At 35.7% G+C, this 23,958-nt stretch overlaps 1 protein-coding gene across 1 annotated transcript in view; it reads left to right on the top strand.

Moving 5' to 3' along the window:
* Positions 1-23,958, top strand: part of PIK3R4 (phosphoinositide-3-kinase regulatory subunit 4) — a 79,342-nt gene that overhangs the window by 16,653 nt on the left and 38,731 nt on the right. The window contains exons 5-10 of the mRNA XM_030329617.2: positions 323-905; positions 3,764-3,898; positions 5,484-5,705; positions 12,249-12,422; positions 16,564-16,709; positions 19,411-19,614. Of these exons, the coding sequence (XP_030185477.1) occupies positions 323-905; positions 3,764-3,898; positions 5,484-5,705; positions 12,249-12,422; positions 16,564-16,709; positions 19,411-19,614 (1,464 nt within the window). The remainder of the gene's footprint in view (positions 1-322; positions 906-3,763; positions 3,899-5,483; positions 5,706-12,248; positions 12,423-16,563; positions 16,710-19,410; positions 19,615-23,958) is intronic.

Here is a 23,958-nt window from a genome sequence, read left to right as displayed (position 1 = left end):
TTTTAAGAATCCTTGAGTTGTGGGCACCAATGTATTACTTCCCTGTCTTAATAAACAGGGAATGCTGAACAGGGTGTATCTCCTCTGTGTGTCTGGGCCATCTGTAATACATTACTACATAATTTCCTGTTGCTTGGTAGGATGGTTGTAGATCATATATTACAGTCAGGTTCTGAAAGTAGTTTGAAAGGCAAAGATGGTGAAGAGTCTGAATTACCTCAGAAATCCTTTATGTCATGTGTAAGTTGCCCTTGTAGCTGTCATCTGATTTAATCTGCTGTTCTCAAATCTGTTTTTTACTCCTTTTCTCTCCTTGGTGTAGGTAACTCAGATGATTCATCGTGAGCCAGATAAACGTTTAGGGGCAGAAGATTACCTAAAGCAGCAGCGTGGCAATGCCTTTCCTGAAATATTTTACACTTTTCTTCAGCCCTACATGGCCCAGTTTGCCAAGGAGACATTTCTTTCTGCTGATGAGCGCATTCTGGTTATACGGAAGGATTTGGGCAACATTATTCACAATCTCTGTGGACATGATCTGCCGGAAAAAGCAGAAGGAGAGCCTAAGGAAAATGGGCTGGTTATCTTGGTGTCTGTTATAACATCCTGTCTGCAGACCCTTAAATACTGCGATTCCAAACTTGCTGCTTTGGAACTTATTCTCCATTTGGCCCCAAGATTAAGTGTAGAAATTCTTTTGGACCGTATTACTCCATATCTTTTGCATTTTAGCAATGACTCTGTTCCTAGAGTGAGGGCTGAAGCCTTGAGGACATTGACCAAAGTTCTTGCCCTTGTCAAAGAGGTTCCTCGAAATGATGTCAATATCTATCCGGAATATATTCTGCCAGGCATAGCCCACTTAGCCCAAGATGATGCCACTATTGTTAGACTAGCCTATGCTGGTAAGAGTTTATTGTCCAAGAAATAGCCACTCATGTTTTTGAAGTTAGTGACTCTAATACATCTTATTTCTCAGATTTCTTTGGGAATTCCAAGGGTGCATTGTGGTCCTTGAACTGTTTGTGTACAGTGTAATAATTTTTATAGCTGATCTCTTCCTGGGACTCAACTTTTGTGTGTATTCTTTTTTGATCAGAATTATCAAGTGAAAGTATATAATGCAGAATCTTACGATTTCACTGGGTATACTACATTTAATTGGGAGTAAGACTGATGTTTACAAGTATGTGCTCTGATCTAGTGTCTTTAGGCCTTTATAAAATTTCTCGGAACAGATCTGCTAGTTTGAATATCAGCTTTAGGATACAGGTCTATTGCTGTTGCAAAAGACAAATTTTGCTGGATAATTTGATGTTGAAAGAACTTAGCCTATTACTGAATTTTAAGGTCCTTTACTATAGTGCTTAATTAAGGTGTGTGACTTCTTTGTGATGAGGTTATAACACTCCCACATGGTTGTTGTTTTTTAAATTTTTTGTAATGTTTATTTTATTTTTGAGAGAGAGCATGGTGGGGGAGGGATAGAGAGAGGGAGACACAGAATTTGAAGCAGGCCCCAGGCTCCGAGCTGTCAGCACAGAGCCCAGTGCAGGGCTTGAACTCACTGCGAGATCATGACCTGAGCCAAAGTCTGATGCTCAACCGACTGAGCCACCTAGGCGCCCCACACACCCACCTGTTTTACTTGTAATTCTTACTCATAAAATCAAGTGATACAGATTCATGTTTTTAGCTCCCCAGATTAATTTTGCATACTTGTTTTTGAGTGGAAAATGTCCCTGAAACATTAACATAATTTGTAGTTTATTTCCAATATCTGCTGGAAATCAGGGATTCTGTTTTGGTCTTTGTAAATAGTACATAATATGTGGTGATGATACTGTTACTTTTTTTGAAAGATACTAGGTTTATTAATTGTAGTCTTAGCCTGTCATTATCTTAATGGAAGATATGAAAAATGGTCTTTGGACTCTGGCCTTATCTCTAGGCATATCCACAAAGTGATTGGTGTTTGTTCAGTTTTTTTTTCCTATACGTATATTTTTATTTATATTTATCCATTGCCTATTATTTATCGTTTCTGGTTTCCATAACTGTACATGTCAGGCCTAAAAAATGCAGAATTTCTTTAATATACATATATTTTAGTTTATCATTTGTAACAAGCGTATTTATAATTCATTTTGCAAATATAAATAATTGAACTAGATAGAATTAAAAATGTATAAGTTTGAAAAACAAGTTATATCTTTCTTTAGCGTTTTGTGACCTACTGTTGGTCTTAGTTTGTTCTCAGTTGTGTTAAATAGTTAAGGTTCTGATGTGTAGGTGCTATATTAACATAGTGACAGTCAGTTACTAATAGTGATAGCATAAAAATAATAGTTACTATTTATTAAAAACCCTGTGTGTCAGAGCATCTACTGCTCAAGGTTGCAAGGATTGGTTGCAAGAGATATATAGATTTTAAGGCAGAGTCCAGATTCTAAGATACATGGGTTTTAAGAGTCTAAGATTTATATATTTCTTGCACCTAACCCTTGCAACCACCTTGAACAATAGATGTTATATTACTTTCATTTTATAAGTGAGGAAAGTGGGAATGGAAGAGGCTAAATAATATGACCTAAATGTATCTGGTCTCATTCTTTCTCAGTTCTCAGAGCTGCTGGTCTGTACCTTGATTCTGAAGCAGCTCTGCTTTTCTTTGGTCTTCTGGCTCTTTATAGTGGGAGTCCATGGTAACCCAGGGTCAGTGCTGGTACCTTGCAGTGTTCCTTCATCATGGCTTAGTACATGATAAAATTGCCTTTTTTTTTTTTTTTTTTTTTTTTTTCCAGTAGAGCCAGAAATCTATTTGAACTTGAATGGGCAAATATAATTAAACCACACATATCAGTAATTATAAAATTTTAAAATAAATTTTTGAATTTTTTTCACAGTATTCTTTTAAAATTCAGAAGTGGTATAGATTTGTATTTTGTGTGAACTTTGAAGTGTGTTGTGTCTTAGATGGGGAAATAGGCATAGATATACTAAGGTTTCAGAAGTGCCCAGGAAAGTAAGAGACTTTTCCTAATAAAGATACATTCATTAAAGTGGGGACATTTCATCTAGGATTTTGACATTTTATCAGAGGATGACCCAGATTCTCCCATCTATAGGGTAATGGCCCAGATTCTCCTATCTTTAGGCATTGCACGGTATTCACATCTTGGGTATTTAGAGGTAAATTTTTGTTCTATTCAGAACAATGTTGAACCTGGTGGGGGTGGGGAGCGGGACTCTTAAGATGAGGGTGATCACTGCATTTGACACACTCACAATGTCAACTCTTGTGAGATGCACCTCGCTTGTAGTAATGTTAAAAATTAAGGAAGAATTGAATAAGATAGTTAAGCTTTATGTTCAGTGGCATTTACTGCTAAGAAAGAAGAGAGTGCAGTTGTTGGTTGGTGTGATCATATGTTAAGCACAGAAATGGGGGCACCTGGGTGGTGGCTCATTCGGTTAAACATCTGACTCTTGATCTCAGCTCAGGTCTTGATCTCAGGGTTGTGAGTTCAAGCCCTGTGTTGGGCTCTACACCGGGCCTGGAGCCTACTTAAAAAAAAAACAAAAAAAAAACAACAAAAAAAACCCCCACAAAATTGGAAGATGAAGAAGGATGGGGCACAGGCATAAATAAAAAATGGAAGGGAGAGGAGTTTTATGATTTTTACTTATATCAAGACAGGAAGGAAAAGTTAAACATTATAAGGATTTGAGATTATAATAATAAATTTCTCTCTTAATATAGAAAACATAGCTCTGCTGGCAGAAACAGCTTTGAGATTCCTGGAATTAGTACAGTTAAAAAATCTCAATATGGAAAATGACCCAAATAGTGAAGAAATAGATGAAGTTACACATCCCAATGGAAATTATGACACAGGTAGTATGACTTTCTTTTCCAGACTTATTAATTTATAATGAATTACTAATGTGGAGTTGTAAGAAACTATCATAATTTTCATGTAAGGTGAAAGAATACCATATATGTAGGTGGCAAAGATCCCTGGTGTCTGATTGTCCTATTCTCATACACTGTTATCTAACCAGAAAATGATCAGTTTGTTGTTTTTCAGCTACAATTGATTTGTGTCAATGGTAAAGCTAGCTGAATCGTATAATTCTTAAAAGATGAAAGAAAAACATTGAAAACATCATAGCTAAAGAATTTAAACGTTTTCTCTGTATGTTAGCATACCTTGAGTATTCTCAAATCATAAACTGTGCTTATGTGTTTATGTCATACTATCTCTGATTTGTGTATCAAAACCCACATCTTTTACTTTAAATGAACAGATGTGATGGTAAACTCTTTGAGGTCAAAGTTTGTCTTAAGTTCTTTATATACATACAGCTTTTAGCAGGCTTTTAGTTAATGTTTATTGAGTTAAAGATTTAGAAGTAAAATAATACACTTAGTTCTAGTATGTTTCTGGTTCACAAAAGCTAGAGAAATGGAGTTTTGAGGTTTTTATGCTATGGATGATGGTAATGGCTCTGTTACTTGTTAGAATGGCATCATTTTTAGACAGCATATATTATCTGCAGTTGAAGGCAATGGAATAATTCTGAACTTACAGAAGGTGTATCAGAAAGGAAATCTCTACTTTTTTCATGGAATTACTTAGAAAATAATACTGTCCTACATTCTATAACCCTGTAATTGGACCTTTATAGATAAGGGAGTTAGGTGTTAAACCTTTTTGGGAGTTAATCTAAAGTTTGTCTTAATGTGAACATAGTATTTTGCATATCAGACCACCACATCCCTTAGCTGCACCAGGAGTGGCCTCTGTCCTCATTCATTTAGCTAAGGGATAATTGTTAAACTATAAGCTCTACATCAGGCAATTGTGTATCAGGCAATTGTGTGCTTGCTCTAAACACTAGAAATACACAGTGGTGAATAAGACAGAAAAGATCCTCTTGTTGAGCTTACATTTTAGAAGAAAAGGAAAAGGGGGAGGGTGAGTTGGAGAAGAAGGTGATGGCCAGATCATGTAAAGCCTTGGCAGGATTTGCAGTGTATTTTCTGCTTTCTAAAATAAACAAACTGACCTTAAAAATGCTTCTAAAAGTATTAATTTGTACCATCAGATTATATCCTTAACCAGTCTGGTATTTGGAAGTCCTTGGTTAAGTTAACTTTATTGGTGGCAGTATGATCTTTTTCATGCTTTCCCATAGTTTTCTCCTTGAGCCTTAAAAATAGGCATGTTTCATTAGTGAGATGGTAACCATGCTTGTGGCATCTGCTTATCAGATGTTGTTCTTCAGTTTATATTTCGGTTTCCCATCTATCCTTCAGAGCTTTGAATAGTGGAAACATATAGTGATTATAGACTTTTTATGGTGGCTTCTGTTAATCGTTCTGTTTCTCCAAGGAGTAAGAAAGAAGACTAGGTCTGTATCTTGGGGGGAAAAAAAGGATCCTATCTTTACTTTTTTTTTTTTTTTTTTTTTTATAGAGTTGCAAGCCTTACATGAAATGGTCCAGCAGAAAGTTGTCACTTTGCTAAGTGACCCTGAAAATATTGTGAAACAAACCTTAATGGAAAATGGAATAACACGGCTGTGCGTATTCTTTGGACGTCAGAAAGCCAATGATGTTTTATTGTCGCACATGATCACTTTCCTAAATGACAAGAATGATTGGCATCTGCGTGGAGCTTTTTTTGATAGCATAGTTGGTATGTTTTTCCATTTGTTGTAAAATACATCTTTAAGATTTTGAATTATTCTCTCAAACAGTACTTCCATGAGGTCTGAGAGATAGGTGACGATACTACCAAATTTCATTAATAATGAGATGAGCTCCTAGTGTGTCTGTCTTTATGCTGCTTTTGGATAATGAAAGTCTTAGCCGATCAAGGGATTGGTTAATTGAACTGTGATATGTTCATATGAAGGAATACTATGTGGTTATTAAAAACTGTTTTAAAAGAATATTTGGGTGGCTCAGTCGGTTGAATGTCCCACTTCAACTGAGGTCATGATCTCATGGTTCATGGGTTTGAGCCCTGTATTGGGCTTGCTGTTGTCAGCCTGTCGGTGCAGAGCCTGCTTTGGATCATCTGTTCCCCTCCCTCTCTGCCCCTCCCCTGCTTGTATGTATGTTCTCTCTCTCTCCCTCTCTCTCTCAAAAAAATAATAATAAATAAAAGAATAATGACTGGGAAAGTACCATTGAAATACTATTAAAGTGACTGAAGTAGGTTCTAGAAGGTAACAATAACAAATCATATGTTTATAAAGAGGTCTGGAATATACTAAGATTTGTATAGTAATTATCTCTGAGGCTGGGATTGTAGGTGAATATTTTCTTTATGTTTTCTGTATTTATCAAGTTTTTTACAGTAAACGTGCATTAGAAAATAACTGTTGCAATCCGAAAATAAGTTAAGATACAAGTATGATTGAATATCAGTTAAAAAAAAACAATTTATTTATTTATTTTTTAAAGTTTATTTTTGAGAGAGAGAGAGCAAGCATAAGCGGTGAGGCAGAGGGAGACACAGAATCTAAAGCAGGCTCCAGGCTCTGAGCTGTCAGCACAGAGCCTGACATAGGGTTTGAACTCACAAACCATGAGATCATGACCTGAACCGAAGTCTGATGCTTTGCTGACTGAGCCACCCAGGTGCCCTGAAAATCAGTTTAATTAGGAAAAAAAATTAAAGCTTGCATGCTATGCTTTGTGTAAACTGAAAATGTATGAAAAATTATGTAGTTTTTTTCACTTTTTTCAAAATCTACAATTTTTGATTTTTAGATATATCTGCAGAAGAGAGACATTTTGTATTAGACCTACATGGCTCCAATTACATTTAGATTCAAAGTTAGGAAAAAAAATGGACCTTATGTTGAATAGATTGTCATGTTTGATCCAAGATTTAAATTTTTCTTTTTGAATAGTAACTGATCACTTTCTACCCATTTGTACTGACCTTTTCAATTTTATATTTGGTCAGTTATAAAATTGTGTGTGTGTGTGTGTGTGTGTGTGTGTGTGTGTGTAGTTATATCTGTACCATACGTTGACTATATGCCCTATACTGTACCTTTTATCCCAGTGACTTGTTCATTCATAACTGGAAGCTTGTATCTCCCACTGCCCTTCACCCATTTACCCATTACCCCATCCTACATTGCCTCTAGCAACCATGAGTTTGTTCTCTGTATTTATGGCCCTGTTTCTGCTTTTTATTTGTTTTTTAGTTTGTTTTTTTGGATTCCACATATTAGTCAAATCATATGGTATTTGTCTTTCTCTGTCTGACTTATTTAGCTTGATACCCTCTAGTCTTCCATGTTGTTGCAAATGACACTATCTCATTCTTTTTTGTGGCTGAGTCATAGTCCATTGTGTGTATGTATGTGTGTGTGTGTGTATATATATATTCTTTTTTGCCTCTCGTTTTTGCCTTGTATATATACACACACACACATATATATTTACATATATATATATTTACATATATATATATATACACATATATTTGTACACACACACACACATACATACATACACACACACACACACACCACCCTTTATCCGTTCATCTATTGACAGACACTTGGGTTGCTTCCATATCTTGGCTGTTGTAAATAATGCTGCAATAAAGACAGGGGTGCATATATATCTTTTCAAGTTAGTGTTTTTAGTTTCTTTAGGTAACTACCCAGTAGTGGAATTACTGGATCATATAGTATTTCTCTTTTTAATTTTTTAAGGAACCTCTATACTGGGTTCTTCAGTGGCTGCACCAATTTACATTTCCACCAACAGTGCCCAAGGATTCCTTTTTTTTTTTCACATCCTTACCAATACTTGTTGTTTCTTGTCTTTTTGATTCTAACCATTTTGACAGGTGTAAGGTGAGAGCTCATTGTGGTTTTGGTTTGAATTTCCCTGATGCTTAGTGATGTTGAACGTCTTTTCATGTATCTGTTGGCCATCTGTATGTCTTCTTTGGTAAAATGTCTCTTCAGGTCCTCTGCCTGTTTTGTAATTGGATAGTTTGTCTTTTTGGTGTTGAGTTGTGTAAGTTCTTTATATATTTTGGATGCTAACCTCTTACCTGATATATCACTTGCAGATATTTTTTCCCATTCAGTAGGTTGTCGTTTTGTTTTGTTAATGGTTTTTTTCTGCTGTTTTGTATTAGTTCATTGATTCATCTCAGTCTTGCATCTTGGATTCATCTAACTGTTCCTACTAGGCTTCTCAAATCTTTCTGTCTTTCTTGCCTTCTTTCGTCTTATTTTTATTTCTTTTCTTTCTGGAAAAGATGGTGCTTAGAACTGCCATCTGTTGATCAATTCATATGTGCTTTGAATCATGGCTTTATGTTATTTTTTTATTTTAAAATAATTTTTATTTTTATTTGGTTTATAAAAGTAATACATGCTTTCTATAGAAAATTTGGAAAATACAGAAGCCAGGAAGGAAACAGATTACTTCTAATCTTACAACCCATTATGACCTCTGTTTATGTTTTGGTATTTTATTCCTGTAGGGTTTTTTTTTTTTTTTTTTCTGTTTCCATCCCATTTTTGCCATTTTGTTATGTATGTCATGAGGCACTATTGTGTACCTGGTAAGAGTAGGCACTTTGGAGCCAGCCTGTGGGGTTCATATTCTGTCTTTGTCATTTATTAGTTGTGGTTCTTGGGGGAAATCATTTAGTCTCTTTTTTGCCTTACTTTCCCTATTTGTAAAATGGGAATAATAATAGTACCTATGTGTTGTGAAGATAAAATGAATTAACATGTAATTGTACTGGGCACATAAGTACTATGTATATATTATATTACTTTTTTTTTTTAATTTTTTTTTTAACGTTTATTTATTTTTGAGACAGAGAGAGACAGAGCATGAACGGGGGAGGGTCAGAGAGAGGGAGACACAGAATCTGAAACAGGCTCCAGGTTCTGAGCTGTCAGCACAGAGCCCGACGCGGGGCTTGAACTCACGAACCGCGAGATCATAACCTGAGCCGAAGTCGGCGGCTTAACCGACTGAGCCACCCAGGCGCCCCGTATATTATATTACTTTTTAATCTTATTATTTCTTAATTCTTTTTCTGGTAACATATATTCTAAGCATTTTCTCTTGTCATTAAAATTTTTTTAAACCATAATTTAATAGATTAAAATATTCCATCATATTGTTTTACCAAAGTTTATCGCTTTTGGATATTTAAATTATTTTCATTTTTTCCTATCATATATAGATAATATTTTACGTAAATATTTACTTCTGATTTATTTTCTCAGGATAGAAGTCTGAAATTTTAATTAATGGGTTAAAGAATATGAATACATTTTTAAACTCTTGATACACTTTAATAAGCTTTTCAAAAAAAGTTATGTCATTTTCCATTCTGGTCAGCATTGTTTGACCATACTACATACCCTTCAGCATGGAATAAGCTTTAGTTAATCTTTGCCTATTGGTATGGTAAAATAACTTGTTTTGATATCTGTTTCTTTGCTTATCAGTGGAGGTGAAAAATTTTCTCATGTTGATTACTCATTTGTACTTCTATTAATTTTTTATTTATTTTGGCTCATTTATTTTCCCTGATGGCTTTATGCCTTTCTTGTTGATGTTTTTGAACCTTTCATAGATGTATATTAAAAACATTAACTTTTAATCATTGGCAAATACTTTTCCCAAGTAACTTGTTAGGTTAATAATCTGTTGGCTGCACATCTTTTTTTATAATCTTTTATTTTTCACACTTAACAGTTTAATTGATCTTTATTTTGGTCTGTGGTATGAGGTGAAATCTAATTTTCCTCAGATAAATAATGTTTTCCTGACACTATTTATTAAACATTTCATTTCTTTCCTATTGATTTATGAAGCTTATATTATCAACTGTTGCACGCTTATGTCTTTTAGTTTTAGTTTTCTGGGTATTTGTTCTATTCCCTTGATTTCTCATTTCTGTACTCAATATCATACGCTTATATTTTAATTATATCCTATTTAATTATCATAATTTAATTGTTTAATTTAATAATGTTATACTTATTTTAATTATATTTATAAACAACTTTAGTATCTGGTAGGATAAGTTCTCAAGATGTCAGTTTTAATTTTCAAAATATTTTGAGTTATTTTGGCTTATTATACATTTCAGTTTACAAAGTTCCTAAATATAACTCCCTGGAATTTTAGGTAGTATTTTTCCTTTTATTAAAGAAAAAATAGCTTTTTAAAGTTTTTTTAAAAATCTTATTTATTTTTTGAGAGAGAGAAAGACAGCCCCAAGTAGGATCTGTGCTGTCAGCATGGAACCTAATGTGGAGCCCAAACTCACGAACCATGAGATCCTGACCTGAGCCAAAATCCAGAGTTGGACCCTAAACTGAGTGAGCCACCCTGGCACCCCAAGAAAAAATTTCTATAATTACTTTTTCAATTATAGAGAAATAGGTTTTTGTAAATTATTTAAAATCTGTAAAGTAATGTATGAAAAACAATAGTTGCATTTTCCAGAGGCATCTACTCTGGATTTTATTTTTGGTTTGATATCTTCACATTGTTGATTGCTGTATCTAATATTTTTATACTGCTTTTAAGAATTTTTGACTTTAAAAAAATAGAAAAGAATTCTTGACTTTAGACTTTGTCTCTTGATTTTTTTCTGTGCCACATGAAGATTTAACTCATATCATGCCCTGATCCCTCTTCCCCTCTGTTTTTGAGATGTAGATCACTATTTTCAGTGCTTTAGTTTTTCGTGTGCTATTTTTATAACTTTAAATAATTAAACCTACTTCTTACTGATCTTCTTCCCATTTGGACTATAAGGAGATGAGTTCCCCTTTCTTTCTGTCTCTCCTTTTCTTTGTTGGTTGGATATTTCAACCAGTTATTAGTTGACAGTTCAACTAACAAATATAGTGTTACAGTTGATAATATTTACATTTTCTTCTGTAGTCAGAATAAAGTCTTCTGCTTTGTACAGACTGATTCTGAAAATTCAAAGCTAAATTTACGTGATTATAAATATGTAAATTTTATTGACTTTAGAGCCAAGTAATGTACTATATTTATATTTGCTTTCCCATAGTTCCAGTGCCACAACTCCTTTATCACTTGAGAATGTTTACAGTGTCATCAATAGATTTTCCTTTATGTCTTCAGATTATTAAGGACATTATACATTTTAATTTACTTTTTATTTACACCATGATTTCTTGAAGACTTTTTTGTGCTGGAGTTTCAGATTCCTTTGTTTTCCTTTTTGAGAGAAGTAATACTTCTTCACTTTGTCTATAATATCAAACTTCTTTCTTACCAATTTTATCTGTTGCTTGTAATCTATTCCATTCTTCTATTTTTTAAAATTTCTTTTTAATGTTTGTTTATTTTGAGAGAGAGAGAGAGAGAGAGAGAGAGAGAGAGCATGTGGAGGAGGGGCGGGGTGGGGAGAGAAAGAATCCCAAGTAGACTCCGTGCTGCTAGCATGGAGCCTGATACGGGGCTTGATTCCACAAACCGTAAATGAGATCATCACCTGAGCCAGTATCAACAGTCGGACACTTAACTGAATGAGCCACCCAGGCACTCCTATTCCATTTTTCTTTTTGATAACATTTTTGAAATGTATTGGCTTTTAGTTCTAATTTGGCTGATTGGTTTCTGAATCCTTGCTAGCAATTATCAGTTTTTCCCCTTGAATTCCTAGGTTCTATCTGCCATTTTGTATATTCTGCATTTTCTTTATTTTGCTGAAGTACATCCTCAAGAAACTTTCTTAGGAAGGGTTGCATGGGAAGTTAACCTGGGTATTTCTTGCATGTTGCAAAATAACTTATTTTTGTTCTCTTATTTTACTGGCAGTTTAAGTGTAAAATTTATTTCATAACTTTGGAGGTCTTGCTCTGTTGTGTTCTAGCTTCTGTTGTTAAATATTGTTTCATGAAGATCATTTTCATTGTTTTTCCTTCCTTTTTAGGGGACGTGTTTGTCTTTCTGTAAGTTCATTAGATCTTTTTTTTCCTCTTGGTGTTCCAGCATTTCTTGGTGATTTGCTTTGGTGTGGATCTTTTTCATTTATTGTGCTGAGTAGGACGTACGATGTGCTCTTCTGGATTGTTGCTCAATATATTTGGGTTTTGATTAATTTTATTGTTTAACTTAATGGTATTTAACTTAATAGTATTCTACACCATGAGGTGTAGAATAATCATGTAATGTTGCTTCTCTTTTTCAGGTGTTGCTGCCTATGTTGGTTGGCAAAGCTCCTCAATTCTCAAACCCCTGTTACAACAAGGTCTTAGTGATGCTGAGGAATTTGTTATTGTTAAAGCTCTTAATGCCCTTACCTGTATGTGCCAGTTAGGGCTACTACAAAAACCCCATGTCTATGAATTTGCCAGTGATATTGGTAAGTGTCTGTTTCCCAAAATTAGAAGGAGAAAATTAGGATGTTTTAAGAGAAATAAGTGATAGAGCATTGTAAAAGTTCTAGGAAATACAGAGTCAGGTTTTCAATTTTATTGTCCCGTGTGTGTGCGTGTGCATGAGCACTTGTGTTTGCATGTTTATGCATGCATGCTTCCCATGTATATTAGAAACAGGCAGGCAAACAAACAGGATCATTTGGTCTTCTAGCCCATCTTGGGAAATAGCTCTTTTTTTTTATCTGTAGTTAAGTATTTAACTTGAAAAATAAATTTTTTGTTTTGTTTTGTTTAACATGATATAGATAAAGTCCTTAACTGCTCTGAAGAGTCAACTTATTTTTTGAACACTTGACCACTAGTTAAGTTGAAATTGAATGTGCAGGATTGTCTAGGACATCTCTCATTGCACTGATTGCCAGTTAAGAATTCATAGTGTTCAAGTTACTACTGTTAATAATTTTAGTTATTTACTCATTCATTTATTCATGAGAGATGGCGCAAGTGAGTGAGGGCAGAGAGCGAGAGGGGGGAGAGAGAGAATCCCACAAGCGGCAGAGAGAGGGAGAGAGAGAGAGAGAGACACGTAGGGTTCACTTGGAACAGAGCACGAGCTAACCTGAAGTGGGTCTCGAGCTCACCAGAAGCAGGGCACGAACTCACAAATCATGAGATCATGATCTGAGCCAATGTCAGATGCTTAACTAACTGAGCCGCCTAGGCACCCCACTGTTAATAATTTTATTAACCAATGAAAAGAATTAATGTTTGGTTTTTTATAGCATTTATCTGTTTCCCTCGACTTAAAATTCAGAATAAAGGCAAACAAATAAACATCATACATACTAAAATTAAGAATATTTGGAACTTTTAGTCTTCTTATCACATTTTAAGAAAGTAAGCAGTGTAAGATATCTCTGTCCTAAGAGGACATGGAATCTTGGAAAATTGCCTTTTTTGGATAAAATGTTTAATTGCTGTTGAATGTTTTGCTAAGGAAAATCAATAGAAAGCCAAAATGGGTCGGTTATAGGTTATTCTTAAGGCAATCCTCAGAAAAAAAGACAAAGGAGTTAGTATTTATTTTGACTGTTGGGACGATAGGTAGTAGCTAGTAGAAATGCATAAAATTTCTGGAAAATATAAAGGCATGACTGTAGCTTTTTAAAAAAAATTGTGACAAATTTAAGTATATGTAGGTTTCTTACTTTACACTCTAATATCTATAATTACTGTTCTTTTAGTTTTTAACCCTGATTTGGTTTGAATTTTTGATGATTATTGTAAAAATAATTATAAATTTAATAGAAATTGTTGAGTATTGGCACCACAGTCATGATGAGAATCTCTATTACATTGAAATGTTAAGCTATAGAGTGCCATGTAGTATAAGGCAGATATAGAAAGCAGTGTTTCCATAATAATATTAAGTAGAAAATGTATTGTCTTAACATGCATATCTTGCTGTGTGGAATATTTTCCTGCTTATTTTCATTTTCTGAATTCTCACATCAGTGTTTTCTTTTTTCTCCTGTGAAAGTGGTATTACCTTTATGGGTCAAGTTTTTCTGGCTTTTGACTTTGAACTTCCTTATTTTAATGAATATTCTCTGTGTATAAATATGTACTTGTATGTTCTAATTTCATATAATACATTTCTTCTGTTGCCTAATTACTTGGAAACTATTTTTGAGACTTTATAGTTTATAAGTAGCATTTTATTTTTCTGAAAAACGGATGTCTGTCAACTTTAAAAAAAATCATCATACAGTATTTTACCTGTCATATTTTTCAGAGATTTTTCTGGGTTCTGCTGTTGCTTGTCATTGATCATAGGATGAACAAATGGGACACTCTGTGTCTTTAGTTTAGCATCAAAATAAATGATTGTCTTTAGGTATAGAATAAACCCAATATGGTACAACCTCTTGGATGGAGAACTGCCTTAGAACTGGAAATGAATTTGGTACTATCTGTTGGGGGGCAAAAAAAGCCTTGCTGAGAAGAATCAAGTAGGCAATCATTGGTTGGCATTTTGAACTATTTCAAAGAAAAAACAGTTTTTAGAATTTTAGAAACACCTAAAGTATGATAAATCATACACATCTCTCTGTTCTGTTTTTATATGTAGTCTGTTGTAGTGAATCTTAAAGGGAATGATGGTGACGATGGCATCATGATTTCTTTGATGGTTTTTGAAAAAACTATATTCTTCCTACTTAGATATTATCAATACTCCCTTCCCTTGTGCTTGTCCCCAGATAATTGGAATGTATTGGAATAGAGAAAAGATCAAGTACACTGTTTGATAGGAAATCCTCTTGAATATTTTAGGTTCTTTGTATCAGTTAGCTACTTACTGATACAGTGATGCTGTACAGCAATCAACCACAGAATCTCAGTAAATGCTTCAGTAATGTCAACTGTCATGCATCTGTGGGCTGTATGGGTGGCTCTGCTCTAGGCTTTGTATCTCCAGATTGTCTGGGGTGACAGTAATCCATCTGCCTCATTCTGGTGCCCATGTTAGATAGGGAGCAGTTTTCCAGGTTATGTTCTGGGTGATGGCAGAAGCATGAGACAGCAAGCTTAGCTGTGTAGCACATTTTGAGCCTCTATTAGTGTTGTATCTGGTAATATCTCATTGGCCAGAGCAGGTTAATAAGACCGAACTAAAAGCAAGAGGCAGAGAAGTACCCTTTGTATACCATGAGCACAGTAATAGAGGTAATGTAAAGAATTAGGACCAATAATTCAAGCTCATGCCTAACTCCTGCCAAGTCATTTTGAGTTTAGCTACTTTTTGGAGGTTTTTCAATGCTTTTCCAGTCCTCATTTTGCCTGTTGTCAAAGGGAAACTACCAACCCTCCTTTGTTGGATGTATCAGAGGCTGCATGGTGCTTATGAAATTATCTAACCTCCTTCACGTGTAATTAAAAGAATTGGAAGTAGCAGAACTTTGGAAACATACTTTGAACACATTTTTTTCTCCTTTCACCTTTTCTATAAGTAATATTAGCATGTGACAGTGTTATTTCTCTGTTACCCTAAATTTCTTACAAACTTAATATCCTCTCAATGCTGATGCTTCTGCATACTCAGAACAAATATGTGTCTCTTTATGTGTATGTATTATTTTTTTGCTTTTAAAAGTTTTATTTGTTTTTTAATTTTTATTTTAATTTTTATTTTTTTCAACGTTTATTTATTTTTGGGACAGAGAGAGAGCATGAACGGGGGAGGGGCAGAGAGAGGGAGACACAGAATCGGAAACAGGCTCCAGGCTCCGAGCCATCAGCCCAGAGCCTGACGCGGGGCTCGAACTCACGGACCACGAGATCGTGACCTGGCTGAAGTCGGACGCTTAACCGACTGCGCCACCCAGGCGTCCCTTAATTTTTTTTTTTAATGTTTATTTATTTTTGAGAGAGACAGAGACAGAATGCGAGTGGGTTAGGGGCAGAAAGAGGGAGACGCAGGATCCGAAGCAGGCTCCAGGCTCTGAGCTGTCAGCACAAAACCCGACACGGGGCTTGAACTCATGAGCTGTGAGATCATGACCTGAGCCGAAGTCAGACGCTCAACTGACTGAGCCACCCAGGTGCCCCTAGAAGTTTTATCTAAATCACGTGTTTAAAAGTTTGAATTTTATTCAAAATCTTTGATTAGTTGAAGTCATTGATATTCAGGTGTAATACACAATATAGTTAAAATAAAAGGAGTGAAAACATTCATTTACTTCTCTGGTTTAATCGTATATTTTAATCTCTTTAAGGTTGGGCATCATGTTTTCTGCCTTTAGTTTCTACTCATAATGCCTTGTGAATGAATTTATGAAAGATATATTAGACTTGATCAAACCTTTTCATTAAAAAGAATGTCAGAGTAGTACTGTTTATATTCTTTTATGGTATTAATGCCGATATTTATGATAGGGAATATTCTAATATCAGTATGTTGAGTTGAGTTTATGCCTTAGGATAATTGAGTATGTGAAAGCAGCTGATAGGTAAAGTAACATTGTGGTATAATCCCTTTATTAGTTGTGTTATAAGGTGAAAATTTATTTATCCTAAAATTTATGAGCATGGTTTAAATCCATACCTTTTTCTTTTCCTTATTAGCCCCATTTCTGTGTCATCCCAATTTGTGGATACGCTATGGTGCCGTAGGATTTATCACAGTGGTGGCTCATCAAATAAGTACAGCTGATGTATACTGCAAACTGATGCCTTACCTTAACCCGTATATTACTCAACCAATAATACAGGTATGCTTGTTCCAACTTGGAGTCAATCCTCTCCAAACTGCACCCCTTAAAAACAGGTTTAGAGAGTCCTATTTTTATTTAAGTTTACAAAGATTTAAATTGGGCTACACCATTTTCACGTTCCTGTAAGTTAATGTTATTGGAACAAACAGTATTAAAGGTGAGAAAAGTTCAAGAGACTTATGTTATCCATCATGTTATGCATAATATAGCACTTACTAGTTCATACTTTATTTTCTTATGTGCAGTGTTGTGAAACATCTACTGTTAACGGGAAATGCAGTGGAAACATATTGATGGACCTCTGCTTTTATTGTAAAAAATATAACTGATTTCAGCCAAACTCAGCATGTATAATAAATTGGAAAAAGCCTTTTAGGGATGTTTGGTTTTTTGGACCACTAACTGGTTCTGATTTCTTCTCTGTTCTTTTTCTTTTTTTTAAAAATCTAATCTTTTAAAATCTTATTTAATCTTTTTTTTTTTTTTTTTTAATCTAATGACTTGTCTCCCCCGCTCCCTTCCCAGTATAGCACTTGATGATAAACTTTGGGTATTTGGTTTATATAAGGCAGTTTTTTACCCAGCTTGTTATACCCTTCATCTTCCTGGAAAGCTCATTATCAAAATACATACCTATCTAAATTGAGTGAACTGTTGAGATATGATTCTGTTTGTTAAAATACTGTGAAATATCCAATTTTTTAGTAAAACTGTGTTTCCCTTTTGCAAATTCACATGCTTCTGGCTCCTAGTACTTTTTTTTTTTTTTTTTAAATTTTTTTTTCAATGTTTATTTATTTTTGGGACAGAGAGAGACAGAGCATGAACGGGGGAGGGGCAGAGTGAGAGGGAGACACAGAATCGGAAACAGGCTCCAGGCTCCGAGCCATCAGCCCGGAGCCTGACGCGGGGCTCGAACTCACGGACCACGAGATCGTGACCTGGCTGAAGTCGGACGCTTAACCGACTGCGCCACCCAGGCGCCCCTGGCTCCTAGTACTTTTATGTTCCAATGTACCTTCCTTTGGTTGGAGAAAATGACATTGGATATCTTCTGGAGATGAGGAGGCTTGGCTGTGCCTTCTGTCCTTTTCCTCGTAGATTTATCCGTTTCTGAGGGTCATCATTCTTTTATTTCATAGTTTGTAGAATTTCTAATTTTTATCTCAGCAATTTATATACATATATAAGGTAATATTACTAGAAAATATGCCTTTTTTATTTCTTTTATTTTTTTAAGTTTAAGTAATCTCCACACCCAATGTGGGGCTTTACCTCGACTCCAGGATCGAGAGTTGCATCTCTTCCAACTGAGCGAGCCAGGCACCCCATCCATCTTCCTTCCTTCCTTCCTTCCTTCCTTCCTTCCTTCCTTCCTTCCTTCCTTCCTTCATTCCTTCCTAACAGAGAGCACATGTGGGAGTAGAGGAGGGGGAGGAGCAGAGGAAGAGGGAGAGAGAGAATCTTAAGCAGGCTCCATGCTGAGCATGGCACCCCTTTTAAAATTTATTGAAGTTCCCTTGGAAATCAGGTCTAGAGAGTCTTACTACTTTTAACTAGTTATTCTGTTTAGAAGTTTGTGAGGGGCACCTGGGTGGCTCAGTCATTTGAGTGTTCTACTCTTGGTTTTTAGCTCAGGTCATGATCCCAGGGTTCAAGCCCTGCCTTAGGCTCTCCTCTGAGTGTGGAGCCTGCTTAAGATTCTCCCTCTGCCCCTCTCTCCCTGCTTATGCTCGCTTTCTCTAAGATAAAAAATTTAGAAGTTTGTTTATTAAACTCTTATAAAACAGTGTGGAGAAAGTATCCTTGGGAATTAAAAATTACTTGCGTTTGTAATAACTTAGTGGTGGTTTATTATAATCTGACATTAAAAAATAAATCTGACATTAAGTGTTTTTTTAAGAAATCTGTACCACTCTCTTTGTTTTCTCAGGAAAAAATATATATTTCATATTTCATAATACAAAATATATATATAGTTTTATTTTTTGAGAGACCAGGATTAGGAGTTGAGAGGCTAATGATACATATGCTTCATAAATCTTACCTTTCTACAGTTTGAATTAGACAAAAGATACCGTTTTATGCTGGTTTCGCCTGGCTAGTTTACCAGGTAGTTAAATAGGTCCAAAGAAAGTCCTCTTGGTTACTGTTAGTATGCTCATCCTTTTTATTATATATGTGTTGACAAGGAGGGTGTCCTTGGGGATAATAAAAGGAAGGATTTTATGAGCTCTGTGGAGAGAGTAATATTTTTTAGAAGTGGTTGAAGCTACTGAGAAACCTAATGACTGATGGGCACCCCTGTGATGATTGAGCTTCTTTTCTTGGTCAGTACCTGTTGGCTGTTAAACCTGTGAGCCACGGGTACTTTTTTGATCTAGGAGGTCATCACATTTGGCATCCAGAAAAAGGCTCTTTGTCATTTTCTGAATTTTTCCATCCTGGGTATATATTGTTATTCTTCCAATATGAAAGACACAGATGTATACTCAAATGCTAACAATGGAAAGAGAAACCGTAGCTCTTAAAGGTCATTAGTATTCTTTTTTCTTCTAAGCAAAATCGCAAATGTTGGTATCTCCCATTTTCTTAGAAAATAAATACCTATGTTAACACAGGTTGTATTTACTGAATATAAAAATAACTGTAATGTATGTTGTATCTTTGGTTGATTCTTTTTATTTTTCTAATATAGATTGAAAGGAAACTTGTTCTACTCAGTGTTTTAAAAGATCCAGTAAGTCGTTCTATATTTGATTATGCTTTGAGGTCTAAAGATATTACTAGCTTGTTCAGACATCTTCACATGCGCCAAAAGAAGCGAAATGGGTCTCTTCCTGACTGCCCCCCACCGGAGGATCCTGCCATAGCACAGCTTCTGAAGAAATTGCTCTCACAGGTTGTATCACCTTTCTGAAATCTTACATTTAAACACAAATTCGCTAAGAACATTCAAGCATCCATTTAGCTATTAAATTTTTTTGGTTGATTAAGTCACATCATAAAAAAATGAATAAAACCTGGCAAATATATACATTTGCTTTGGCATATTGGAGATGCTAGGATGATGATAAGGCATTAGTTTGAGCTAAGTAAGGAATCATGGGAGACCTGTTAAGTTTCTTTTGTGATTATTGTCTATGTAAATAATGGAGAAAGTAGATATAACCTTAAATTTGAGTAATATTCTTGATTCAGTTCCATATTTCACCAAAAAAAAAAAAAATTCAATTAGAGGAAACATTGCAAAGCACAGATGCACCACAGAAAGATATTGGTTTATTTTATTTATTTACTTATTTATTTTTTTTTTAATTTTTTTTTTCAACGTTTATTTATTTTTTTGGGGGACAGAGAGAGACAGAGCATGAACGGGGGAGGGGCAGAGTGAGAGGGAGACACAGAATCGGAAACAGGCTCCAGGCTCCGAGCCATCAGCCCAGAGCCTGACGCGGGGCTTGAACTCACGGACCGCGAGATCGTGACCTGGCTGAAGTCGGACGCTTAACCGACTGCGCCACCCAGGCGCCCCGATATTGGTTTATTTTAGTTCAAATGTAAAGAGTTCTCACTACATGCAAACATCAGAAATGATTGGGATTTATAATGCATCTTAGATTGAATAAACCAGTTTCTGTTGTATATTAAAAGCCTATGAATTTGTATCATTTAACAGGTGATGTCAAAACTAATAAGTAATCTTTTTATTATCCTTGGAATTAGTAAGGCCTCTTTAGAAATAGTCCAGATTCAGTGTCCTGTTTTAAGAGGGATATATGGAACTTAGAGAAGTCAAGATAGAAACGAAAATGGCTGGAAATAAAGAATACAATTTATGAATAAATGTTCCATGAGCCTTAAAGCAAATACTGAGAGATAACTTTAATGATGGTCTTTAAGTCTGCAGGACATTTTGGTTAAGAGAATACTTGTCAGTCATGTCTTGTCAGCAAGAACATGAGAAAATGCTTCAGTTGCAGAGAGAATTAGATCAATTTGAAGATATAAATCCTTTCTTGTATTGTATTAGTCACTGAGTGTCCAGTGCTGTTTCAGGCTCATATGTTGCTTTAGGTGATTGAATATTGAATTATCCCATCTCCTATGGGATATTGAATATCCCATCTCCTAGGGAGCCTGGTCAATAACCATTTTGGTTCTTTTAGGTCTCAATTTGCCTGGAGGCGGGAGCTGCCTCTGAATGCCCCTTCCAGGCCAGTGGTTCTATTTCCTATATTTTAGAAGACCTAATTTGATATGACTTGAATTACTAAAGAGCTTTTTCTTTGGGTCTTCTTTTAACCTTGTCTCATACATTAGATGTATTAAATATTTTAGAAAGCAATTTATGGAAAATTGGATATTGAATCGCAGTTTTCTATTGTTTCTCTTGAGTAAGTAATCCTTATCAAAAAGACTTCAGCATATAGTAAAAACCACCCCAATTTAGATGTTTCTTTGGGTTTGGATGGTGTGATTCTTTGTACTCCTCTCCTACAAATTCTGTGTATTAAATTAAAAGCTTCTGTACTAAAATTTCACACTAAGTCATTGGTTACTTCATGGAGCCTCTCTAGCCCCTCGTTCTTGCTTTTCATCTTGCTGTGGGTATAGGTTTTGCCACTGCCATGGGTGAGAGGAGGGAGAGGGAAGGAGCAGTTTCCGTAGCCTTTTTACCTTCTGCTTCCTATTCTAAACCCTTCTACCATTGCTGCTTCCAGAGTGCCAGCCCTCGTTTTTGGGTACCATGATGAAATCACTAAACTCACTGATTTGTATTTCTCTGAATATTAGTGCTTGATGTATTCATTTGTCTGTCACTTGTACCCACATTTGTATCAGTAGGGAAGGAGGAACATGTTTCCCTGTGTTTTATGTTGTTTCTGTTACTAACAGTTTTAGGAGACTCCTAAGGGTTAGTAGTACTCTGTTTCAAGGGACAGGTGCTGCTAGTAGAGGGGAGAGCAAGCCAGAGTCTCTGAGGTCCTCAGAAGAAGTAACAGCAGAACAATACCAGGCTCCATTTTTTGAGGACCTTCAACAAATCTACCACTGCAGTTGGTGCTTTCCATATTTTGTGACTGATCTTATAACAACCTTGAACAACAGATGTTATTCCGTATTTTATAGTTAAGGAAACTGCAGCCCAAAGAGGATAGTTAAGTTGCTTATGCTCACGCAGTTCATTCAGCTTAAAGCTGACATTTGAACCTAAACCAGTCTAACTCCAAATCCCTTCCTCCTTCAACATGCCATCTGGCCTCAAAATAAAGGACAGGGAGCTAAGACTGAGAGACTTGTTTGAGGTTTTTATGGACTTAGGAAGATTCCATGTGCAGTTCATCTCCTCCAGCCCCTTGCACGCCTTTTATCTGCTTCGCTTCTTTTTGGTCCCTGTGCTACCTTTCTTGGCATTATTTGCAGAGGCTTGGAGTCAGGGGGAGGCTTTGGAGGTGGGAACTGAGTCCCTATTCCTAATGTCAGGGATACAGAGGGAAGGATGCTTTTAGCCTCTGCAAATGCGAATTCTGAATATGCCTACAATTTTTCCCCCCTTGGGGTTTTACAGTGCTTTTTGTATAGGACTATACTTGAGATACATCATGGATAAAATAGACTTTTCTAGACCAGCCTAGCATTGTTTCTATGGGAAAATATGTTCAGGGTTCTGGATAATAGACTTTTATTTTTTTAATTTTTAATTAAAAAAAAATTTTAAGTTTGTTTGAGAGAGAGAGAGCGAGTGGGGGAGGGGAAGTGAGGATGGGGAGAGAGAGAATCCCAAGCAGACTCTGCACTGTCAGTGGAGAGCCTGATGCGGGGCTCGAACTCACGAACCGTGAGATCATGACCTGAGCTGAAGTCAGATGTTTAATTGACTGAGCCACCCAGGCGCCCCATGGAAAATAGACTTTTAAAGTACACTTTTGAAATATATGGTAGTTAAATCTGCCTAAACTCCAGATTTTTAATAGGATTTACCTTCTGGAGGTGATACATGGCAGGGCTGTTTTGGAATCTCATTCACAAGAACTGTCTGTTTTATTTGTATCCATTTGATCACCCACTAATACAGAATAAGAATATTCTGATTTCTGGGGCACCTGGGTGGCTCAGTTACTTGAGCATCAGACTTCGGCTCAGGTCATGATCTCACAGTTTGTGAGTTTGAGCCCCACATCAGGCTTGCTGCTGTCAGTCTGTTAGTGCAGAGCCCGCTACAGATCCTCTGTCCCCTTCTCTCTGCCCCTCCCCACTTGCACTCTGCCCAAAATAAATAAATATGAGAAAAAAAAAATCAATCCCATTAAAAAAAAAAAAAAAAAAAGAATGTTCTGATTTCACTCCTTTAAAAAATGGCAAATACTAAACATTTTTGATTTTTAAAACATTTTTATTTCAATACTTTTTGACTGGTAGTATAGACACAAAGTGTAAAATTAAAAAGATATTGGAGGGGCGCCTGGGTGGCTCAGTTGGTTGGGTGCCTGACTTCGGATCAGGTCATGATTTCATGGTTCATGAGTTCGAGCCCCGCGTTGGGCTCTGTGCTGACAGCTCAGAGCCTGGAGCCTGCTTCGGATTCTGTGACACTCTCTCTCTCTCTCTTTGTCCCTCCCCTGCTTGTGCTTTGTCTCTCTCTCTCTCTCTCTCAAAAATAAATAAATATTAAAAAATGTTTAAAAAAATAAAAATAAAAAAAATAAAAAGATATTGGAAGATACATAATAAAATGTAAGTTTTCCTTCAATCTCTGATCCCCAGCCACCCAGTTTCTTTTTCTGTTGATTGTGAATTTTATGTTGTTAGAGTGCTGAATTTCTTGATACAGTGTTGGATTGTTCTGTTGTACAGTTAACTTATTTGGAATCAGTTTGATCCTTTTAAGCCTTGTTTTTTAAAAAAGTTTTAAATCCGGTATAGTTTACAGTGTTATATTAATTTCAGGTGTACAATATAGTTATTCAACAATTCTGTACATTATCCACTGCTCAAGATAAGTGTACTCTTAATTTCCTTTACCTGTTTCACTCATTCCCCCACCCCCACCCCCACCTCCCCTCTGGTAACTATCAGTTCTCTATAGTTAAGAGTCTGTTTTTGGTTTGTCTCTTTTTTTTCCTTTGTTCATTTGTTTTGTTTCTTAAATTCCACACACGAGTGAAATCATACAGGATATGTCTTTCTCCTTTTTTAGCATTATACTCTAATAAATCTATTCATGTTGTTGCAAATGGCAAGA

The sequence above is a fragment of the Lynx canadensis genome, chromosome C2 (assembly GCF_007474595.2).
Source record: "Lynx canadensis isolate LIC74 chromosome C2, mLynCan4.pri.v2, whole genome shotgun sequence".
Taxonomy (NCBI): domain Eukaryota; kingdom Metazoa; phylum Chordata; class Mammalia; order Carnivora; family Felidae; genus Lynx; species Lynx canadensis.
Note: the sequence above shows the minus strand (reverse complement) of the source record. Positions and strands in the feature narration are given on the sequence as shown.